Here is a 25,132-nt window from a genome sequence, read left to right on the forward strand (position 1 = left end):
CTCACATCCTGACTAATTGACAGGGTGTACGGCAACAGAGACGGCAATAAATCCCTTTTAGAAGAATAGGAAAGGCTTAGATCCTCTAACTTGTTTTAACTGCTGTCCAATAGGTATGGAATAAGCTTATAAAAATGTAATAAACACATAATAGATGACTGTGAGGTAAACACTGCAATAACCACACCAACTATGTACTTATTGAAAATGTTTGTTGAGTTTATGCTCCCTTCAGCATTACATATACTAAATTTGAAAATACTAGTTGTGTTTGTTAATCTGACCATTTGCGTCTTCTTTAATCTTCAGATTGTCGTGCTTTGCTGAAGCCCATGGCGTACACATATAGCAGCTCTTCAGCTGCTCCAGTGGGTTCCCAGTACTGCGTCTGTCGAGTGGAACTTTCGGTTTCCTGCCAGAACCTTCTCGACCGGGATGTCGCCTCCAAATCTGACCCCTTTTGTGTCTTATTATTGGAAGTAAATGAAAAATGGACTGAGGTACAGTAATGAACATGTAATTTCAAACCCAGGGAAAGCACTACATTACCTTGCATTGGGGAATTATTGATTATGTTTCACAAAGTGGCTTCAGTTCTCAGAAAAGAGACTTGGAGCAAGAGGTTTTAAGTGGTAATGGTCTGAGTTTTACTATCCCTTGGGCATGGAAGGTCACCTTCATTTTATGATTCATTTGCTTTTATCTGACAGTTCAGAAAATAGATTTTCTGCTTTTTCTGATCGCACAAATGTTCAGGGGAGGTATTTATCTGTCAGTACTCACACATTTAGATTTCAGTTCAACAGAAGAATCGTCTATAATTTTCTCTCTTATGTTTTTGTCTTTTTGCATTTTCTGGATCTTCACAAAACAGACATTACTCATTTCTTTAAAGACGCTGGAGTCAAAAAAGTAAAAGATGTCCTCAGTCAGTTATAATGACCACTAGCATACTTATAAGCCACTGGGCCACTGGTGCCCCAATGCAGTATGATTTAAGAGTTGATCTATGCAGCACTGGATACCTTGGTGCAGACTGATGAGAAGATTTATCAGTAGGCATCTCTCCGATATACAAAGGCCATAGATTATTTCCTAAAGACATGTTTCCAGAAGTATAAGAAGAGGAATGGCACACTAATGTAAGGATTCATATACAAATCATTTTTCATAATGTATCATGTTAGAAAGCCATCGTCTTTGAAGGGTATCAGGGACCCCTTCCTCAGAGTAAAGTAAATAGCATGTTGCCTGCTTAAGTTGCTGATTTGCCTGCCAAAGTACAGACTTTACAATTATTTTTTTGGGACGAGCCCCAGCACTGTCTTCACAGGTGTCCCTACACTTTTCTCTGCCTGAGGCTGACGTAGAAGGGGGTGGGATGCGCTGGTGGTGCATGTTACTGGAGCGGTTGCTGGAGGTGCACGTTACCTGGATCTAGGGGGGTTGGTTGGTGGTACTTTTGGGTCCGGCATTCCATCCAGCTCACTGACATCACTGGTTGGCAGGAGCTGGGTGAGGCGCCAGCCAGAGTGTCCCACTCAGCTCATGGAAACCAGTGACGTCAGTAAGCTGGTTGGGATACTGGCCAGAGCAACCTGGGACGCTCTGGCTGGAAAGGGGACCGCAGGCACAACAGCTGCCCCCCCACATGACCCACTGAGATGCCACCTTAGGCAATCGCCTCAGGCTGCCTTATTATAGGGACAGCCCCATCTGTCTTTAGACACAAGATTTTGCTACTGCATGACTCAAAATCTTTTCTGATTGAGTGAATGCTTATCATTTGTTAGATCATAAGGTTTTTTCTTTTATTGATCCCAGAATACGTCTGGCTTATATAAGTGTTGTGTTGTATGCAATGCTGACTTTTTCGATAGGATAAAAACTATTAAAAGAAGTTTGTGTTTGCTATACCACAACCTCAATAGCAAGTAAACAATAAAAAAATAAAACAGACATTTCCATTCAGACCCATATATGGATAATTATTAATTACCATGGGTTCAGAAGAAAAGAGGGTCTTTTAGAGAAACTGTGTATAAATTACAAAATATCTCAAAATAATAATATCCTTTACAAACACCTTATACAACCAAACAGCGTTGAAATTTATAGCAGAGCACAACTCAGCCAGTATTAAGTTTAACACCTTACACCAACATTCAATGCACATCCCAGGGAGATGTCATGGCAAGAAACCTGTTTAGAAGGATAGAGCAATTAGCAACAATGGGGGAATTTATCAAGACTGGAGTAGATAGAATCTGGAGCAGTTGCCCATGGCAACCTATCAGCATCTCTCTTCAGTTTGCTCAGATAAGATTTGAAAATGAGACAGAGAAGCTGATTGGTTACAGTGCAAATCTGTTCCAGATTGTGCCTGCTCCACTTTTGATAAATTCCCCCCAATGTGTATTGTAGCATCAAATGAAGACCTATAACAGGATCAAAGAGATACAAGGCAATATATATTCTAAATCTAAACTGTGTATATATAGGGGTCTATTCACAAAGCTGCTGAAGGATCTGGCCGTAGCTTCGGCCAATCCTTCGGCTGGCTTCGGCCCCAGGACCCCTTCGGTTCAGGAGAACCAAGGGGGTGCTGTACGGGCTATTCACAATAGCCCGTACAGCTCCCGATCACGGCCGAACAGCTCAGTCGAGCGCTGAGCCGTGCTGAAAGCCGAAGCTGGCCGAGCGGCCGGCCATTGGCCGGCCGACAGCCTGCTTCTGACAGCTGGGCGGAGCCAGAGCCGTACCAGCCTGAAGTGAATAGCCGAACAGTGTTCGGCTCACTTCACTTCTGATCGGTCATTCACTCGGCTGCCCTCGGCAGCTTTGTGAATAGACCCCATAGTGTCCAACAACTATCAAACTTGTATCACTCTTTCCAACGATTAACAGAGTAAGTAGGCACATTAGATTCTAGTTCAATAATACATTGGGATGTTTCAACAATAGATAAATTGTATCCTAAAACAATCCTTGTGAAAAGATAGATGCACAGCGCATCTCCCATAAAGTGTTCTTAGATAATCCATATGATTGTTACTTTACCCACTCTCATGTAATTCAGCAGGGGCTTGGCAATTTCGATTTATAATATGCTATCCTAGGCAAGCAGAGTAACTTTTTAGGTTATTTTAAAAATAATACCTGGTGATCCAGACCACCATGTGAAAAATAAAAGACAAAAAGCCTAAAAAAAAACAAAAACAAATGCAGCTACTACATCTAAGAATTGGTACTTCAATGTCTGAAATGTTGCACATAGTGAATTAAGAAGTACAAAAGTGTTAACTGTCACACAGGACTACCATACGTCAGAAATCTGCATATTATAGGGATACCAAAAAACATGCAGAGAAAGTTAAATACATCCTATTTTAACCAGTTGAGGAATTACCGGGATACACCCTAGAAAACGTCAAGAAGTTCAAAGCATTGCAGACATATATCATACAACCCGTTCATCTCCCCCTTTGGCTTCTCTTGCTGGCAAATTCCAGCAAAAAATGACAGACAGGCTATCCAGCCATTGTGGTGTTAAACAAAACTTTTGAACATAGTAGCGAATACTATTCAGAAGCTTAATTGATCAATACCATGTGACAATGTAATTGTTACATGGTATTAACTTTGCTTTAATTATGTGCAGATCACAGTGGGGGACACTTTGATCAGTTTAGCCAACTCTACCAGTAAATAAACAGTATAAAAATACTTTTTAAAAATTACATTTATTTCCTACTCAGCTGATTAACTCCTTCCTTCCTTTAGCTAGTTTTTATGTGCTGATGTTTTTGTTATTTCCACTTTTTAAGCTATTAATATAATAATAAATAATGTATGTGATACTCTAGTTACTTAAAATTAATTGAATTAAAATGTGCTTATAAATATTAGGACATGGCCAGTACATACTTATATTACTGTTTGGAAGATTTCAGGTTTTCTGTTCTTTCAATAACACATTTGTATTTAAACAGCATTTTAGTCTGCCATGAAGGACTAGACCTTAGAACCATTTTCATTCTGTTCATAGTTATAGTATGTGATATTACCTGAGCTTTACAAGGGAGCACACTGAAGGAAAAAACAAACAAACCTGTTTTTAATGGTTGTGCCACATTGCAATGTAATTGAGGGCCCATTGTTAATGGTATGTTAACACAATTTGTAGTATCCCCTTTTACTGCAGCAGACGGCAAAATTAGTACCGCAGTTCATTGTGAATCGCACCTCAGTGCACTTTACAGTAGTGGCCAGCGCACAGCATTTATGAAATGCTTCTCTTTGTTGATAGTAGCTTTTTGCTCTTTGCTAGTCCTGCAATATACCATTGCCAATGGAAGAGGCAACAGGATTCCATCACAATGACTTAAAGGGGCAGAGAGCTGTGCAGACATTGAAAAACAAGTATTAATAACTAAACCCACACCTCTGGTTATATTTCCAAGCCTTGGCGACCTATACTGGGAGTGTTTTATATTTTGTGCCTGTATAACTTCCTAAAATCTGACAACAAAGTAAAAGGGAAGCACAAGCATAATGAAATACAATCAACCTTTCAGATGTGTAGTGCTGTGATTTCGTTTTTATTTATTAAACTCCCAAACTTTTATCAATAATGAATTCAGATCCAGCAAATATACATTTCCAAGCAAATAATTTCTTTACATTTTTGCCCAAACACTTAAGTCATCATATTTCTAAACAGCTCCAACTCTCTCAACTCTGCTTCCCTGAACCTCCTGCCCAGTACAAGATTACATGGGGCAGAGCAATCTCCAGTATCTGTCCATCTACTAGATTGGAGAAGGAAAGAGGAATGAGAAGGAAGCAGGGAGCAAGGGATTGACTTGCCTTGCTATGCCTGTGTGATTGTGTCACACTGTGCCTGTTGAAGGGGACCCTGTGCGGGCCCCAAAATGTTGCTTGAATGTGACGACATGCGTCAATAAAGGATGAACATTTTACCACATTGTTGGCATGCTGGTGACATTTTGTTCTATGTGTGTTTGTGGAGACACACACACAACTTACTAGCACACACAAGGGTGGCTCCATAAGGATCTGCAAGGGACAGGAGCCACCCTGAAATAGGAAATCAGGACCAGAGCTCAGGGGACCAGCTGATTCTGTAGGAAAATAAAACTTTTAAACATCAAGGAGCAGCATCCATTGTAAGTGATTTCATCAGCATTTAAAATAGCTTACAAGCCTCTTGACTTTATTATGACTTTAAGTGTCTAAACTCATGAAACTCTGCTTCTTTGAATCTAAATTTAGGCAGATATAAAGGAAACATCACTTATTAATTTAATACTGAATTCATTAAAAATCATTAAATGCAACTAATAGAAGTACCTGAATTTGATTTCATAACCACACCTTCTTATAATCCCCTCTACAGTAGAACTCAGACTGGGAGGGATGGGCAGCACTAGGACAGTCCTGACAGGGAACATGCTGAAAGAACAGTATAGGAAGAAGGATGAATTTTCAAGGTAGTGCTGCTCCTTCCCTGTCCAATCACAGACTGAGGCCAAGAAGATGACCAAGCTATGATTCTTAAAGTGTATGTAAACCCTAAAGCTGGCCATACACTGCTTAGATTTTCATATGAATGAACTTTCTTTTGACTTTCTATTAGTTGATGGGGCCAAATCGACGATCGATTTCGACCATAGCGATGAAAAAACTCAAAGGAGAAGGATGAAAAATCTTTCTCAAATTAACAAAATTCTAATAGTAAATGTGGTTTTCGTTCAGGAAACTTCATTCATTCCAAAGTCAAACATTAGACTCAAACAAAATTTCGATTGAAATTCGTCAAGTGTCTGATGGCGTTATCGGGTGGTAAAGAAAGATCTTTCGTATGAACATTCGTTCAAAAATCTACTAGTGTATTGCCAGCTTAAGAATGAACTTCTCTTATTTGCCCCCCTTTAGTCTGTTGAATATACCATGTGTTATTATCTGTTATATATGTTATATGTTGTTATATATGTGTTGTTATCTGTTCAATAAGGGCAAACATTTCTTGTTGATCCTGACAGCAACCTTGTGAGCTCATAACTTCCTTGCTCTTTGCCTGGGCTGCACTCATACCTGTTAGCATAAATTCCAGCACCCTACAAAACTCCTCCCCTTATGGAAAAGGAGTGAGAGGTATTCTGTAGTTCTGCTCTAGAGTGACATCTCTGCTCCTCCATTGATATAGTATGGTGAGGGGGTGTTGTCACCCTTGGACAGGAAGTGCGTTACTGGTAGGATCAACATTTAAAATTCATGGAAAAAGGCTGAGAAAAGAAAACGAATGCAGTCACCACATCTAAGTACTGGGTAGCTGCAATTTATTACAGTTTTGTGTTCTGGTTTACATACGCTTTAACAGCCATAAAGTCTGCTTGTAAGCCTGTCATAGCTTTGTACATTTTAGGAATGTCTAGGCAAAAATACAGTACAAATCCTTTGCCAAGTTAAATAGCATCTGTATATGGATTCAAACTGCATGATTGTCTGTCTGGAGATCAGCATTAGGGCATCAAAGATTGTTTTTTCCTTCTGTAGCTACCGGGAACGGCAGGAGGTGTGACCAACCAATGTGGCAACGGTGGAACCAAAATACACCTCTTTTCCTTTTATAGAAATCCAGCAGGTGAGGTCACCACTCCCCGGTGTCTAATAGGGTGAATTTATTTTATTTGGATTCCTCCAGCAACCTTCGCGAATCCGTCGGGTACATTTTAAAAAAGAACAAGTTGTTCCCGTTTTGTTTTACTTCCTGTTGGATAAAAGAGGCTATAGCGCAGCCTGATAATCTTTTGCGTGGGCAGTTTTTCTTGCACAAAATAGTACAGTAAATGAAGACAGCAGGGCTATTTACCCTCACAGTTGTGCTAATTTTATGGTAATTTTTTTGACGGGTTCTTTATGGCGATAAGCGCAGGGAACGGTGACCTTTTAAATCTGTCTCTAATGGAACCCACAGGAGCTTTTATGGGCCTTGCAGAAGTATTTTCTGCTTTAAAAGAAAGCAAAGTGTTTGTAATATGCAGAATGAGTGCTACATAATAACAGTCTTTATGTCTATTTGTGGCGCATTGTCTATGTCACTTGGTTCTGCTGTTAAGCATTTTTTTTTCCCTTCAGCTTTTCTATTCTATTCCCTCGTTAATTGACGTGTCTGTAATGCTAATTTGTTTTATACAATGCAATAAAGTAATTTTTATTAGAGTTGGTTTTTTTTTTTAAATGCCGATATGTTCTTTATAGTTGAATGTCAGGTATTAAAATAATGATTACAAAAATGACACTGAATTCACTTTATTATGTTAGATAACTTGTGATATGATATACTTACCGGGCAGCTCCAGCCAAACAGCTAATAAGAGGTTGGAACAAGTACATTGGAACTGTTTTACCTAATAAAGATTTGGAAATGAATGCAGATACCTTTGTGGTCCATCTATTCCTCCCATTCTGTATAGCTGCACAGGTTCAGAAGGATGACAGTGCCTCATCTGCCATTGTGCCACTGACTGGCCTTCTGCCTGCTGTTTGGTCCATTTATGAGCATCAACCCATTGTGAGTTCTTCCTCTCCTGTAACCCTAAGTTGTTCCTCCTCTCACCTTTCAGTATGCAGTGCAGATGTTCCACTACAAACTGAGTTCAACTTTCAGCTGGCATGTGGCAACTCAGTATAGAGACAGATTTCCCACTAAGCACAAAAACGGACCATTTCTACCTCCTGATTCCTTGGCAATAGCAGCATGGATTTAAAAAGAAAAATCAATTTCCACATTATTTCAGCATGTTCTACACCAAATCTGTGATCATGCTTTTTGAGTGACATGTTCCCTTTGAAAGGAACTTGTCAGAACAGAAATATAGGAGCTGCCTTAGTTACCTTGTTTGTGACGGGGCATGTTCCAGGGCTGTCACTCTTATCTTACCTTTCCAACGCGATGTGTCTTTAACCTGGAACAAGTATATGTATATCAGGTGTCTGGTCAATCAATGTGCACATTTGGCCCAGGTCAGTGATTCGCTAAGCAGTGCAACTAAAGTAAGCATGACAACCCTAGAGCTGGCCCCTTCAAAAACAAGTCAACGATGACAGCTCTGATATTTGTATCCTGGCAGGTTCCATTTAGAACTCATGTAGATGGGCATTGTTTTGTTGATGCATGTCAGATGCAAACCTGCTTATTCTGATCTACTTCAATGGTGTAGTGTGGATGAGGCGGCAATTAACCTGTTTTGCATTGCGTTTCTTTGGACGCAGCAGATGCTCTTAAGAAGCAGGTCAAACAATTTTGCGTTCCAGTGCATACTTTTGGCCAGCTTTTTGTTCAAATGGAAAAGGCCTAATTTGACAACAATACCCAACTACTTGATGCTGTTGTGGCGTGGGGGTGACTGGTCCCCTTCACTAAACAAGCAGACTATGCAAAGGGCTTGTGTTGATGGGCTTTGGCCTTGTGTCGTCTGGTCAGCAGTTTGAGATACTTCTAAGATTACTCAGAGCTCATTGACAGGTACAGTTGACCTTCTGATCTGCATTTCACCCGTTTCAAGTGGCAATCAGCATAGACTTGTTTGGCTATCCAAAACTTCTCTGATGTGAACAAAAGCCCATCGACACAGGCCTGGTTCACACGTAGGTGTTTTTGAGTAGAAAAAGCACTTTTAAACGCCCAACACAAGAAGTCCCATGATTTTCAATAGCCCTTGTTCACACCTGAGCAGCAAAACGCAAGCAGCAAAACACAAAATGCAGAAAAAAGTATATGAGCATTTTGTTTGGCAGGTTCAAGCTCGTTTTTTCCCCATAGACTTCAATGGAAATGCCAGGAAACATGCGGTAGAAGCATGTTGTATGTTTTCACTGGTGTAAAAATGTGCCAAACGCGCATAAACATGCAAAAACCGTGCGCTGAACCGGTGTGTACAAAAATGCAAAAACGATGCCGCCTTGGTGTGAACAAGGTCTCAGAGAAGAGTTTATCGCAGTACACAGAGTCCTCTGTGCAAAAAAAGTGTAAACATATCTGGTTTGATGGCTTCCTCAGCTAACATTGGCACAAAGAAGGAAGGAACCCAGTCTTTCTTACATATTGGCAAGAGGAAGCAGGTTGTGAGCAAACCGCTGGTAAGAAACTTACAAGCATTTGATCCAAAGAGAAAGGACAAAATGTAAAAGAAACATTAATTTGTGTGTGTCCTTACACCTCGAACATGCAGGGAAATCAAGATGGCCGTTCCTGGGTATGATCACTATCCTCCCTTGGGTATGTGGTAGCTAAGTATGTCTGAACTAGGAAAAGAAGCTGAGTTGCTGTAATATAATGCAGACTGTCAGTGCTTTTGAGGGGATCAGTTTGGCTCTACTGCTAATAATCTGATTGTACAATGTCTGTACAAAACTATGTAACCCTGGGGATTCTATAACAATGCCCTGCTTTTCCTTTAGATCCAAAATATTTTTTTTTAATTTTCTAAGGAACCCATTTTAAATATTGATGTTAAATATTGTTAAAGCAAGCTTGTGGGCAAACTAGTGAGCTACTTGCCACATTGGTCCCTGGTCCGTGGAGCAAATTGCCCCCGAGACCCAAAACGGAGCAGTCCCATATGCCTGCTTGCATCTCCATATCATCAGCAAAGCAACGCAGGACCTTCAGAATTCTATTATTCAAACAGTGACTAGAGCATCTGTAGTGAATCTCTGGTCTGCCTGCCCCAACCTTCATGCTTTCTATCATCCAGCAAGCCTGTGCATTGCATTTGGTGGCCACTGTGGCAGGAAGTGGGCCAAACCTCTGAAGAAGCTGTTGTCACTTAATGGCACAGTAGTGTGTCCTCAGTTTTGAAGATAAACCAAGGACTCAAGCAGGTATCTGAAGGTGCCTGTTATGGACCCAAGACCAGTAGTTATTACAGCATTTTGTTACAAGAGTGTTTCAGCAGGCTCCATGTCGTCTTTAAGTAGTTAAACATTTAATCTCATATTAACTTGAATTCTGCTGATCCTTTATGACTTACATCACCATTTAGTACCGCTTATTCTAAACTTGTCAATTTTCCCGCATAAGCAGTTGTGCACTTTGTCATTTCATCCTTTACTGACATCTCCATTTACATCGCAATCCATTCTAATTGTGACAGCTATCATTATCACTGCTACCAGTAATCCATATCCAGAACGGAAAAATCTATACCTATTGTTGTATCTAGAACTAGGCAGGACAGGCAGGACTATATTTAGACATGCTTCCCTAGGCACACATGAACGGTGATGTCCATTTCTACAAGCTCCACCCTTTTGTTGCTTGATAGTTTTGCTTTTTTTTTTTCTTGACGATAAACTTGAAGTACATATGTCTTTTTTTTTTTCCAAAGTATAAAGGAATGCAGTATTGATACTAAAGTGGCATAGTGTCTACGCCATGGAGAAAGCTAGCTGAGGAGACCACCATTCAGCTGGAGAGTCTTGTGACTTCTTTTAGTAGTCTCTACATGATAAATTAACATACACATGTCTGGAGTGTATTATGTGCTTTCGGGTTGCCCTTGTAGACCCATAATAAGAGATAAAATATGAAACAAACATAAAAAAGATATATGTGATGAAAACAAGAATAAAAGATATGTATAATATTTATATTCTTACTTTCATATTTTATAACTGATATTAAATGATGCTTCTTTTTATACTACGTTTTAATATTATGCAGCAGTTCTTTTTATTTCTTCTTGATTTTCCTTAGAAGGTGTGTGTGTGTGTGTGTTATTTTATTAGCTTTGTAGACCTGATGAAAGGGTGCAACACTCTCAAAACATGTTGGTTACCTATTTTTTAAAATAAAATCAAGTTCTGACACCACTCCATGAACTTGTCCTTTGTTGGGTCTAGTGCTTTTTACGCCTCCTCTTTGACTATGCAGCTTCATCGAACACTTTTCTCGCTCCTTGAAGTGACCTTGCAGCCTTCAAGCCTTCCAGTGTAAGATAGTGCACCTGCTCTGTGTAGAATCTGGGTTTGAAATAATTTGTTTGCAGCTAGGTTTCAGGGTCAGGGTCAGATTTTAGTCTTTTGTCACATTGTTCCTGTTGTGCACCCTCCCTCTAATGTTGCAGCATAGATAAGGAGGCAGTTGGCACAGACAGGGCCGGCCTTTGGGGTGTGCGAGCTGTGCGGCCGCACAGGGCGCCATGGCAACAAGGGCGCCAGGCGGAACGGAGGATCGGGTAAATATCTGTGACATTTACCGATCCTCTGTGTATGCGGAACAAACACTGGAGTGATCGTCTGACCACTCCAATGTTTTTAAATAACTGGGGACACAGTAGTATGTGTTCCCAGTTATGAATTCATTTCTCAATGGGGAGAAGCACTCACTACAGAGGCTCCTCCCCATTTATAAACAGGTGATAGTAAATATGTTACCATCATCAGTTTCTGAATGAATGGGAAGCCTCTCTGCTGAGTGCTCTCCATTCATTGAGTGCTGAGGCTGCAGAAAAAGAAATGGAGGACTTTGTGTCTTCAATTTCTTTTCTATTTAAAAAGGGAAATGTCAGGGGTCTGTATAGACCCCCAATATTTCCCCGAAACCCCCCCAACAGTAAAAAATAATAATAAAAAATGTAAAAAATTATTTTAAAAAAGTGAAAATGACCCCCCAACATACACATATTATTAGACATGTGCAAAGACTAAAAATTCATTTCAGATTAAATGAACAAAAACTAAATACGTTTTCATTTGTTTCATCAAACAAAACACATTGTTATGCTATTTTGGATTCAGCCACGGCGTGTTCTGGAGGCAGGGCACATGACGTCATATAACACTGCACGTGTTGGGCGCCACCATCTTGGTGTATATCTAGGTATACACCAAGATGGCAGCGCCTATATCGGCGTGTGACGTCACCTGACGCCACGCACGCATGGCATCATGTGACATCATGCTCCGCGCCTCAAAGATGGTGGCATGTATTCGCAGAATTTTTCGTATATTCGGACATATAGTAATTCACTCATTTAGACGTAGTCTGGGTTTTGTGTTCTGTGTTCTATTTTTACTTTTCTAGATGCACTTACTTGAAGAAAGGGATCGGCATGACAACCTGACACTTTATTTTTATAGACTCTATTTTAATTTGACATTTATTGTTTACCTCTGGTTTGCCTTCTGTTGTTTTATTTAAAAAGAATATTTATATTGTGCTTACAAGTTTAATACCTTTGAATAAAAGGTATTTTTATCATACTTTTTAATATGTTTCTTTGGGGCTTAACAAAATAGGAGTCTTTAAATGGTGCGGATATTGGGGGAAAATGGGTGTGGCCACTGAGTGGTGTGGTTACTGAGGGGTGTGGTCACTGAGGGGCGCTGTAGAGCTTTCTCGCACAGGGCACCTAAAGGCTTAAGGCCGGTACTGGGCACAGAGAAAGGGTAGTACTGGAACCATGAAATTATTGGTTTGCAATTTTGGATAATAGTAGCCATAGATCATTAGTTAGAGTCTATCGAAAGTCTAAAGATGAGCACTAAACACCACTATCCTCTGAGTCAGTTTAAAAAGGAGCTCCAAGCAAATGAAAATCATCTGTTAGTCCAACTACATATTCAAGAACAGCACAAGTATTTTACATATTGTCAGTATATGTACGTAAAATCTGTCTTCTTAGAAGCTCTCATTATCCTCTGGCACCATTGGTAGAGCTTACACCATGGATCAATCACTATTGCTGTAGCAAGTGGTTGTGTGAAGAAGGCAACTCACAGGTGGCAGAAAGGATAGAGAGTAACTCTTTGATATAAAGATGTACATTCTTAAAGCATATCTAAACCCCAAAATATATTATATTACAGCTTACCAATCTTTAGATGTGGTGTCTGCATTCCTTTTCCCTTTTGTACTTGATAACCCTTCAAATAAAACACTTCCTGCCCCTTGGTGGCAGGAAGTGTTTTATTCCGCTGTACACTCTTCCGCTGTAGCTGTGGAAGGAGCCATGGTTGCCTCCCATGGTGGACTTTAAATATGCCTGCCTTAGCCTGCAAAAGGAAAACTAATGCAGACACACCGTCTAAGGACTGGTAAGCTGAAACATAAATACATTTTTGGGTTTAGTCACATTTAATACAGTCAGCAGCCTGGAGGCAAGGAGATGGTACAGACGTCTGCAGAGCTACAAACTCTGAATAGTGGTGTCAACTACTGGCCAATATAATAACAACAAACCAGTTCTTCTAAATTGGCATTGGTGTTTAGTTGCCTAATCAGTATAGTTACAAATAGTTATCAGTGGCTTTTTCTTTTAAACCGAGAACACATCAAATAATAAAATAGCTGGTGGCCTGTTGCAACAAACACTGATGCTTTTTTATTTATGGAAAGCTGCTTGCAAAATGTGCAGACTGTCGCCAATGCCATGTGGTATATAGCCAATGACAAACAAATCTGTAGTTGACTATGTTCAGAACACAGCTTTTCATTCATTCCTACCAAAATGATAATATTACTTATTAATCTTATTCTTAGTAAGTAAACAGCAGGCAGACACTTTGTTGCAGAAAGGGTAACTTAATAATACTGTGGAAAATTAAATATGGAATAAAAGACTTTCCCTGTTATCTGTTGTAGATTGACAGAACTGAAACAAGTGTCAACAACCTGAACCCCGTATTTTCAAAGAAGTTTACCACAAACTACCACTTTGAAGAGGTCCAGAAGTTAAAGTTTGCCATTTTTGACCAGGACAAGTCCAGCACACAGCTGTATGAACATGACTTTTTGGGAGAGTATGTATGTACGCTTGGATCGGTAAGTTCTATATGTGGATAGGGCTTTGTTAGTTAGAACCAGTATCTGAATTTAAAATAGTAAAGGTGAGTTATGTAAGAATTGTGTCATGTTCTTGTGATATGGCAAGAACAGCCATTCCCTTCACAAGCCTGGCACCATTTCATCGAGCAACCTGCTGGAAAGAGTCACACAATCTTAATCTTAGACCAAAAATCCTCCTAAGGGCTCACATCAATGGGCATTCTTGTCAAATGCACCTCTATAGGACATGCTGCATCCAAAGAAATGCAGCACCACACAAAGCAAGTTAAACACAGCCTCTGAACTGCCATGTGTACTGCTCAATTAAAGCCAATGGGATTTTGCTGACCTGGGTTTTCCGTGCGTTCCATATTTACGCCAAATGCAGGAAAACAAGGCCCGTCTATGTGAGCCCTAAAAAGATTTTTAAAAATAATATTTTATAACGTCTTTTGTTTGTAAAGCAAGGCATATTATTTCATATGCTTGTCTTTTATTTTTAAACCAGGGCGTAATATTTCATATTATTTAGTGATGGCCAGCTTTCATAATCTTCTTTTTAGAAGTAGCACTGGTGTATTATTTAAGGCTTTACCCTTTTCTTTCTGGTTTCAGAGTTAACAATTTTTATATGCTTAAGGATATGTTTACAATTGTAAATAATGTACATTGTGGGGAATTTATCAAAACAAATACGACAGTTTTTAACTCTTAGATCATATTTTCTATATGCAAATCTGTCTTTTTTTTTTTTTTTTTAATTCTTTATTTTTTTATTTTTGAGCAAACAATTTACAGTAAACATATAACACACATACATTTGATTAAAGGTGCCGTACAGGTATAAACATAACCCTATTGTGCACCTGTTTTGACCAGAGCTGGCACTACTTTTACAATTGCATGTTTTTTGCACCTGTTTTCATCTGCACTTGTTCTGCGGCTGTCTGAAACTGAAGCATCACCTAACAAAACAATCACAACTTAAGAAGTCCCCATGACCACTACTTCAAGAAGCGACACTTAAGCATTTTGCCTGGAGTTACAAGTCTTCTTTCCTAGAATCTATTAAACCTCATTTATGAACAACATTACACTAGCATCATAAATCTGGAGCAAAGTGCATCAAATATTTTCCATGCAAGTTCAAACACTCACAATTGCTTTTTATAAATTCCCCCCATTATGTTGCATTCAATCACTGAGTTTGTGGTTTATATTATATTATAATACTGTTTAAACAATAGGTTGAGAGCATCTGCATCATTGTAGAGAGCCAATCATTTGGATGCAGCTGTCTGTTGCCAGGGGAAAAAATTATTTTTTGTGGACATAAGAAATTTTCTTAGTTTTAGATAGAATAGAGAAGGGCTTTGTCAGCTTTTATTGCTGCTTGCGAATTCTCTGGGAAGATGTCCTCTTAGTTTACTAGGAGAAGCAATGAAGGGAATAGGGGTCACCGGGTCAGGAAGACAGCAGCAACAATATAAACCTTATACATGACTGGGCTGAAAGTTTGTGGATACTTGATAATTATACATACAACAACATGGCAAAAAGTATGTAGGCACCTCTCCAAATCGAGTTTGGGTGTTTCCAGTAAAGGGTTAATACTGCAGCATACAAAGACATTTTAGGCAATTGTGTGCTTCCAAACTTGGGGGAAAAGGGCGTGGGAATGTACAAACATGACTGTGTCCCGTGCACAAAGCCAGGTCCATAAAGACATGGTTTGATGGGATTGGTGTGGAAGAATCTGAGTGGCCTGCACAGAGCCGTGTGCTCAACCCTACTGAGCAGACTGAATCAAAAGAAGTCAAGTCTTGACCTCACAGGGATACTTGACCTCACATATACTCGTTTGGCTGTATGGGTACAAAATTCTACAAACACACTCCGCATAAAAAAAAGATGGCAGGTTCCAATCTTCCTCCACTCTAGCCAAATGTAAATATAAAAAATATAAAGAGGTTTTGGCTGGAGTTGGGCTTTAGGGCCGGTTCACACCACAAAGTCCGCGTTTCCAGTGCGTTCGGCCTCTGAAACGCACTGGAACACAAGCCGGCCGGCTCCCTGGGGCAGGAGGGGGCGTGGCGTTGCATTGAAGTCAATGGCACAGCAGCCACCCCCACCCCCGCCTGCAGTGCGATCGCCCGCACCTGGAACGCAGGACCATTAGTGCCTGTACTGGAACGCAGGCACATTAGTGCCTGTACCGGAACGCAGGCGCTCACTGCCGTTCGGCCCCTATGTGAATAGGGGTGAACGGCAATGAGTGAGCTGCCGTAGCTTCGGCTCAGCCGATACAGATGTTGAATCGGCTGAGTTGAAGTCCTTCCGAAGTGCAGCCGATGTACGGCTGAAATCAGCTGTACTGAGCTGTAGTGAATAACCAAACGTTGTTGGCTCACTTCACTTTGGCTGGGTTATTCACTAGGCTGCCTTCAGAAGCTTCGGGAATAACCCCCATAATAGTGTTGAATTGTTCTGCAGCCCAAGATAAGAACTGATAAGGTTAATTAGACTCCTTGAGACAACAAAGGAAGTGCGCACAGGACACAGAATAGCTCAGAGCTTCTGACATGATCAAAGGTTTTGCACTAATTGAAAAAATATAACAAAATGCTTTAAATTATATATTTAACAGACTAAGATGTAGCAAATAAGTTTATTGTCAGGGTTTGCATACACTTTGTTTTGCACTCTGTATGTAGTTTCAGATTTAGGCTACTGTATGTTCACACAACAGCTTTACATCTAATGTATCTTCCTTTATGTTGTTAAAAAAAAGTCAAGTGAGACTTGTACAGGAAATAACAGTTATCTGGGCAAGGAAAGATCTTTTGTGTATATGGTGCTATTTTCATTTACATTAGATACAGTAACAGTTCTCATGCTTGGACTAAAGTGTGTTTTCAGTTATGCATATAAGACTTAATTCACAAAGCTTTAACGTATATTTCCACTTTTGCAGCCAACTTAGAGTAACACCTACTTTATGTTTGTTACATGTCCCCATACATGTAGCATAACTGTAATTTTAAAATCTCTCTGGACTCAGCTAAAAATAATCGTCACTTTTTTTAAAACAAGTGTGCTTATGCTGTTGTGTTGGCATTGTATATTGAGCCTACAGACTGTGGGGTCTTTTCACGAAGCTGCCGAAGGATCTGGCCGTAGCTTCGGCCAATCCTTCAGCTAGCTTCGACCCCAGGACCCCTTCGGTTCAGTAGAACCGAAGGGGTGCTGTACGGGCTATCCACAATAGCCCGTACAGCTCCCGATCATGGCCGAGCGGCTCAGCCGAGCCGAACGCATATGCATCGACTCGGCAGAGCCATGCTGAAAGCTGAAGCTGGCAGAGCGGCCGGCAGCCTGCTTCTGACAGCTGGGCGGAGCCAGCCGTTATCTTATGGCTGGCTCCGGCCACTTTCAGAGAGATCAGCGTCCCTGGATACCTGCTAACCAGGAACACTGATCTCCAAACAGCTAACTCTCCCTGGCGGCCCCGGAGTCTCCTGCTCCCGGCCGCCAAGGAGAGAAACACTGCTGTGTCTTTTTTTCTTTATTCTGACATGAGCGATGTCAGAATAGAAAAGGGAAAAAAAAAAGAATTTTCCCATTGAAAAGCATTGGGACTTTACTATTGGCTATTTCAATTTGCAATAGCCAATAGTAAACTAGCATTGTACCCGCCCTATGCTGCAGTTCCCCATCAGGTCCATCAGCAGAGGGCAGGTACAATGCTAGTTTACTATTGTTGTTGTGGAGTTGTGTTATACAGGTCTTCTTTAAAGAAGAAAGTTTTTTCTTAACCCTTGCAGTGGGGCTACCCCCACACTGCAAGGGTTAACTGCTCATTTTTTTCCTAGATGCTAAATCAACAACATTATACTCACCAGAAGTTCCGAGCCGGCCATCTGTCATAGCGCTCTCTCCAGCCCGTCTCCTCTTCCACTGCAGCAATATAATTTTCCTCAGTGTCCTCCCGTCTATACACTGTGTATGGACATAATGATTTATGGGACCTTAGACCACTGCAGAGGAGGGGAAGAGAAGCACTTTGGACCAGTCAAAGAATGAGCTGGCTCAGAGCTTTGGGTGTGTACAACTTTTTCTTCTTTAATTTTTTACAAAATTTAGTATTACCTTTTTCATTGTTTGCATTCTCGTTCCTGTATTAAAGGAGAATTATGAGGTGAGTGATTTTCACTCAGCCTCATAATCTGAGCCGACCTGTGACAATGAAACTGTCACAGGTCGGCTCAGTAGATCGGGAAGTGAGCGAACACATACCGTCGCTCACTCACTTCTCGATCTATCCCTGCAGAGAGTCTGTCACTCACGGCTCCCTGCAGGGATTTTCCCCCTCCCCGCTCCAATACTCCAGCATGTACAGGCGAAACGGACGGGGGAGGGGGCGGGCACAGCTGGCTCTGCTTCTGGATAGGCAGGGCCAGCTGTCAATCCCGCAGCTGGGTGGATCCAGACAGTATTGTCGGGATCCGTCCTGGCTGCGGCGTCTCAGTATACCGCGAGCTGTAGCTCCCAGTATACTGAGCTTTGGGTCACAGGAGGACGCTAGTTTGTGTCCTCCCGTGACCCTTAGGAGAACTATAGGGAAAAGCCCTGACCCCATAGTTCTCCTTTAACACTGCAGCGTATAGCACTTTTGATCCTCCTGGTTCCATATTCCTTTAAATTTGTCGTCAGGGCAAAGCAATTGTCTGATTTTCATAAATCTGATTAAAAACACCAGCATTATTGCAGAACAATATTGTAATAAAACTGCAAACTGGCCAACGCTTTTGAATTTCTAATCCTGTTTTTTGTGACAGGATAAAAGGGTGTGCGCACATTATTCATGCTGCACAGATTATTAGCTGTTAGGACACCTGAGGTTATCTGACAGTCTTTTGTGTGATTTTTATATACGGTAACTCAACATCTTTTATTCCTAAATAACTAAATGGCTTATTATTTTTGTTAAACGGGCCCATTTTCTCTGAATAGTACTGCTAAACCCGTCATTTAGAAAATCATTCTAATGCCATGCATGTATACTATGGAGTGTAGCGTGTGACATGCAAGACAGTGACACCACATCCTGCACTGGAATCTCTTAAAATATCTGACATTTAAATCTGGCAAATAGCGTTTTTTTTGTGTGTGTGTGTTTCATCTTTATACTTTTTTTCAGATCGTTTCAAGCAAGAAGATAACACGACCCTTGATTTTAGGAAATGGGAAGCCAGCGGGAAAGGGAGCCATAACGGTAAAGAGGTTTCTTTTTCTGTACTGCGTGTGTCATTTTAAAAGCTGTTTGAACTTCATACTGAGATAATCGCTTGATTATTCCACCGGTAGCAATCATTCTGTTTCTAGTAAAAGCCGAAGACGTGCATCATGGCAACAATAACCTAGCAACGAGATAACAGAGCATCAGGATAACAATATGCCGTGTGTTCCTCTATGTATGAGACAGGCTCAAAACTTCAGCAGTTCTTTTATTCATTCTGCAACTTTGTAAACAAAGTGAACGATGTTTGTTGCAGTGTAAAAATATTAATAATGTGTTTCCTGAAGGCAGAATGAGTCTGGGTTTCATAATGATAGCCATACACACATCAGGAAAAAAAAAAAATCAAAGATTATTTCAGGCAGTCTGCCATTCAAATACCATCGTTTGTGGAAACAAAAAATAAGATCAGTTTTGTCCCATTTCATTATTTGCCACAAAACAAATAATAGAATCAATATTGTCAGATCTTATTATTTGCCGGGACTGATCATTACCTACCTTTTAATATAATTAATTTCTGAAAGATACCATTCTGTCATCTGAATAATTATTTAATAGCATGATCACATTGTTATGTGTATGGCCAGCATGATATTGCAGTTTTCTGGCTTATTTAAAAGAAAGAGGCGTTCTAGCTTGATGGATTATATTACGGTAGTTGTCATGAAATCCTGATTTATATTATCTACAGTACATTGTATTAGAATATACCTTATATATCTGGGCCCATGCTTGCATATGTCCTAATAAATCTATATATTATGTATTGCTATCAATGAGATAATTGCTTCTTAAAGAAGGGCAACATTTTTATTAACCCTTGCAGTGGGGCTACCTCCCACACTGCAAGTGTTAACTGCTTGTTTTGTTCTAGTGAGGAAAATAACAAAATTATACTCACCCGATTCTCCGAGCCGGCTGTGACAGCACCCCCTCTAGTCTGCCTCCTGCTACGTTCCATAGATGGTGTGTCCCTTGGTGTCCTCACGTCCTATACACTGTGAAGGGAATTGATCAAAACTGGAGCAGAGGAAATCTGGAGCAGCTGTGCATGGCAACCAATCAGCCTCTCTCTTTTATTTTCAATACTTAACTGAACAAACTGAAGAAAGAAGCTGATTGGTTGCCATGCACGGCTGCTCCAGATTTTGTCTGCTCCAGTTTTGATAAACCCCCCACTATATATAACATGATGATTTACAGGACCTTAGACCACTGTAGTGGAGGGGGAGTTAGGTTGGAAGGAGTTCTTTTTTAAATTCCACTTTTTAGAGAATTTATTTGCACGGAGGCTACATAAATCTCACCAACTAACTTCTTAAAACATTTAAACACAATACACATGTAAATATTATTAAAAATATTATAAAATAATATTAAAATATATAAAATAAATATAAATATTAAAAATTATTATTATTATGGGGCAGCACTGTGGCACAGTGCCGTAGTGGTGGGCAGCAAAGTAGCGTAGTGGTTAGTGCTTCTGCCTTGCAGCACTGGGGGTCCATGGTTCGTATCCTGGCCAGGTCACTATCTGCAAAGAAGTTTGCATGTTCTCCCTGTGCTTGCATGAGTTTCCTCCAGGTATTCCGGTTTCCTCCCACACTCCAAAGACATGCTGGTAGGTTAATTGGCTCCTGTCTAAATTGGCCCTGTATGTGAGATGAGGACCTCAGAATGTAAGCTTCTTGAGGGCAGGGACTGATGTGAATGTGCAACTATGTAAAGCGCTGCGTAAATTGTCAGCACTGTATAAAATACCTGTAATAACAATATACATTTGTAAGTTTCCCTCATTTATAGAGCTCTAGTATTCCAATATACATTTGTAAGTTTCCCTCATTTATAGAGCTCTAGTATTCCACAGTTTTGTACAGTGCAGAACGTGTGACTCACATCAGTTCCTACTCTGGAAGGTAGAGTCATTCAAAAACACACACACACACAAAGAATCGCGCGCACACACACGCACATACATATAATCACAAACCTGCACACACATACTTATAATCTCACATAAATTTATAATCATGTGTGTGTGTATGATAGAAAAAAACAAAACATTAAAACAAATTGCACGTAAAGTGCAGAAGAATCATGTATTTTAAATACTTTTTTTTGGCTTTAGTCCTCTTTTGTGTCAAAGGAGTACATCTTCTAATGTCCTGTGACCCAAACTCAGCATATAGCGGGTTATTGGCTGCTATTTGTTGACAGCACAAAGCCATGCTGCAGCTGGGAAACTTTCTGACAATATTGTTGGGATCCACCCCTCTGCCTGATTGACAGCTGGCTCTGCCTCTCTAGAGCCAGAGCCAGCTGTGGTCTAACCCATCCCTGGTTAGAATCCCTGCGGGAGCAATGGCTGACAGTCACCACTTTCTGCCAGTAGAAGCCCGTAAGCTGAGCTATCAGCAGTTTGCCATCACTCAGTTCTCAATCTATAGAGGATGCATGTGACAGCTGCAGTGTCACATGCCGGTTCTAAGTTTTGGGAAGAGTACATTTTACTCTTCTAATACTTTTTTTAATACTTACTTTAACCTCTTGCCGTCCGCCCGTAGTAGAAAAACGGACGGACGGCACTGCTGCATTGGCGGGTTGCCGTCGCCAGACGGCATTTTTTTTCTTTTTTCTGCTCGCGCGCGCCCCCTAGCGGGCACGCACGGGCAGAAAAGACCCGTCCAATGCGAACACCCGGTACCGGGTGTTTCACATATAGGCGATCAGCGGGTCCATAGCCCGCCGATCGCCTATATGTGCTTGTTTGCGTCCACGACCCCCCCACCCCCATCGGGGGGCCGCCGCCGCCGGTTTTTTTTTTGTCCCCCCCTGACCCCTCACCTTGAATCCCGGGATCCGCTGCCCCATCTGCGGCCCGGGATCGGCTCGGAGGGCGTCAAAAATATTGGGATTAATTTCTATAAACAAAGTTGAATTCACTTGCAATGTGCCTTTGAAATTGCTAGGGAATTCAATCATTTCTGCCCCACATAGTCCTCTTCTCTTTTAGGAGCGTCTAATTACTATCTTTGCTGGCCTGGCACCTCTGCCCTTCCCCTAACCTCCCTACATAAACTTTTATGAAGCAGCTTTAGGAGGTGCAAAGGAAAATAGAGCAGAGGTAGGTAACCAAGACTCTGACAGCTGCTCCCAGAGTCAAAGGTGTTATGGGATTTGTAGTTTCACCACAGCTGGAGTGCCAAGGTTGCCCACCCCTGCTATAGAGTATCATTTGAGTAACAGCTATGAGTCTGCTGGGAATGCTAAAGGCATATCCAAGATGGTGGCGCCCAGCAGAAGTCTCGGGGCTTCTAAATATCTGAACATCGGTTGTTTTTACAGGAAAATAACATGTATAAATTATGGTAACTGTACATATAATTATCTGGAAAGATGGTTGTGAAAATGAATGCTCAGGTTCTCTTTAATTATTATTAATTATTATTATTATTATTTACTTAATACAGTTTATTAGGTCTGCAGCTGTTTAGAAAGGGGAGCAATTCTATAAAAAATGATCAGTACTTTATATTCTCTGTTTATTTCACTCTTCAAGTGTCTAATTTTGTACCTGACTCTCGGATCTAATTTAGTCCAAAGCAGTAAATAGATTTGAAGGCATTTTTTATTTACTGATGTTTTAATATGGGTATAATCAACTTTTTCAAACGACAACAGTTGCTGTTATTGCTTGGTGTTAATTCTTTTTCAACAGCTTTAAAATTAGGTTTTGCTTATGTTAATTTTTTGGTTATTTTTCTCCAGATTATTGCCCAGGAGTTGTCCGATAACAGAGTGATAACACTCTCCATGGCTGGGAGGAAGTTGGATAAGAAGGTGACACTCCATCTTGTTAACACGTTGCAGTTAATTAATGTTTGGATGTCCCGCGGATACTTATTGTTATGCAATTAATAATGGCCTCTTGACAGCAGAAAATCATCAGTATGTGTAATCTCTGTCTATATTGTTTTCTAATCTGTGAAAATTTTGAACTGTATCTTAACAGGACCTGTTTGGAAAATCTGATCCATTTTTAGAATTCTACAAACAAGGAGATGACGGGAAGTGGATGCTGGTTCACAGGACAGAGGTGAATTTATATTAGTTCATAGGGATTATAGGTGGCCCATCATCTCCCTATAATTCTTTGTACCTCTAAGGTAGACTAGCAAAAACAAAACTGTACGAGAATCCCCTATTATATAAAGCTACAACATAGGTTAGCAATCCCAGTCTATTTTGTGAGCATTTTTGTAGGTTTATAATTCAAGAGACACTATACCATATATGTTGATGTTTTTTTAAAATCTAAAATGCTTATGTACCTTCGTAAAGTTCCTTTTTTTCTCTTGGTTTTTCTGTGAGCCCTGATGGTTTTCGAAACATGGGAGTCCAAGACTCTTGATGGCCAACATTCATGTTAGCATTGTGGTATCATGACATCACTTCAGATGTCACAATTTTACTGATTTGGCCAAGTGCTGGGGAGGTAATGAGTTCTTGAGTTTTTATAGCTGGGGTTTTTTAGACGCCATAATCTGGTTGCAATAACACAACTGCCAAGTGTATAAACCAAGGGGACACCACAGCATAGTCAGTCAGCTGTGATTTAAAGTGTGTGCTAGACTCCTCTGGCGGAAAGCCCACCTGTATTCTCTGTGGGAGGTAAGGGACCCTGGAAGAATACACTGGCTATAGTAAAGCATATCTCTAGCTAAAACTTTTTTTTTTTGCTTTGGATAGTAGGAAATTATCAGAATTACTTTTTTTTTCCATTGTCCATGTGCCAATGGAGAGATTTCCTTTCACTTCCTTTCCCAGAGCCGCAACAGTACATGAAAGAAAATACCTAAAAAGTGAGGGGAAATGCTCTTTTAGACAGTTATCAGCAGGACAGGTGATACCACTGGGTGATTTCCCCCTTCTTCTCCTGTTCTGATGACAGCCATAAAGTATTGGATTTTCCCTCGCTTTGTGAGGCTAGGCAAATAATAGGCATCTGTACTATTGAATCTTGGTGCCCTTTGTGTATTTATTTCAAATATGTGAGATTATCCAGCATGAAACAACTCCTTCACTGAGCTGGAACGTCCTGTAATAAGCTCTTGCTCCTTGTGCAGGGTGACTGGTCCTGTCTTCGCCCCCTCCTGTAGTTCTCTGGAGGCAGCCTGTAGTAGGTGGACCTGCTGGGTCCCTCCCACAGCTCTGCTCTCTGCACAGGCTAGGTACAGCATGGTGATGATGTCACTTTACCAAGGAAATGTCTGGATTTCAAAAGGTATTTAGTGTACACAAAGTGGATTTATAGCCTTAGTAGCTATTAAACCCTTGAGGACCAACCTTCAGATGCTTGTCTTTCAGTTAAGGACAAAAGCAATTTTTGCTATGTGTGTGTTCACCCAAAAATGTTATCTTTCTCTTTTATTGGACCAACACATATTATATATACCATTTTTTAAAGGACAAAAAGAGCTTTAATATAATGTGACATATACATATATAAGTTCTAGTTTATTTTTTCACAGTTTTGGCGATCACAATGTGTACATACTTAGTGCAGCTTAAGAAAAGTATTTCAAAATAAATTCATTTATTTGTCCTGATTTTCAGGGTGCATCGTATGTCTAGGATTTCAGTTTATTTTTGGTAGTTACAGGCCACAATTTCAATGTGGAACAATTATATAATTTGGTATGTTTGTCTTCAAATGTTAATAGCCATCACAGAAAAAAAAATTACAAAGTAGACATCACAGGCTATTTACCTAAGAGTATTTTGACACTTTTGACATAGCCATGACGGAAGCTTAACCCCTTAAGGACCAATGATGAAATGATTCCATCATGGGTCCTTAAGGAGTTAAATAATATATTTAAATAAAAAAAATTCTGCTTGGAGCTTTACATTTTCCCTTTTGTGAAAGCTCTCTGGGAATATATATATAAATATATATATAAACATAAATA

At 40.4% G+C, this 25,132-nt stretch overlaps 1 protein-coding gene across 1 annotated transcript in view; it reads left to right on the forward strand.

Annotated features, from left to right (window-relative positions):
- Positions 1 to 314: 314 nt before the first annotated feature.
- Positions 315 to 25,132, forward strand: part of CPNE2 (copine 2) — a 65,737-nt gene continuing 40,919 nt past the window's right edge. The window contains exons 1-5 of the mRNA XM_018555392.1: positions 315 to 500; positions 13,673 to 13,852; positions 19,056 to 19,130; positions 22,929 to 23,000; positions 23,173 to 23,256. Of these exons, the coding sequence (XP_018410894.1) occupies positions 333 to 500; positions 13,673 to 13,852; positions 19,056 to 19,130; positions 22,929 to 23,000; positions 23,173 to 23,256 (579 nt within the window). The 5' untranslated portion in view covers positions 315 to 332. The remainder of the gene's footprint in view (positions 501 to 13,672; positions 13,853 to 19,055; positions 19,131 to 22,928; positions 23,001 to 23,172; positions 23,257 to 25,132) is intronic.

The sequence above is a fragment of the Nanorana parkeri genome, unplaced genomic scaffold (genome assembly GCF_000935625.1).
Source record: "Nanorana parkeri isolate BGI_ZX_2015 unplaced genomic scaffold, ASM93562v1 scaffold195, whole genome shotgun sequence".
Taxonomy (NCBI): Eukaryota; Metazoa; Chordata; class Amphibia; order Anura; family Dicroglossidae; genus Nanorana; species Nanorana parkeri.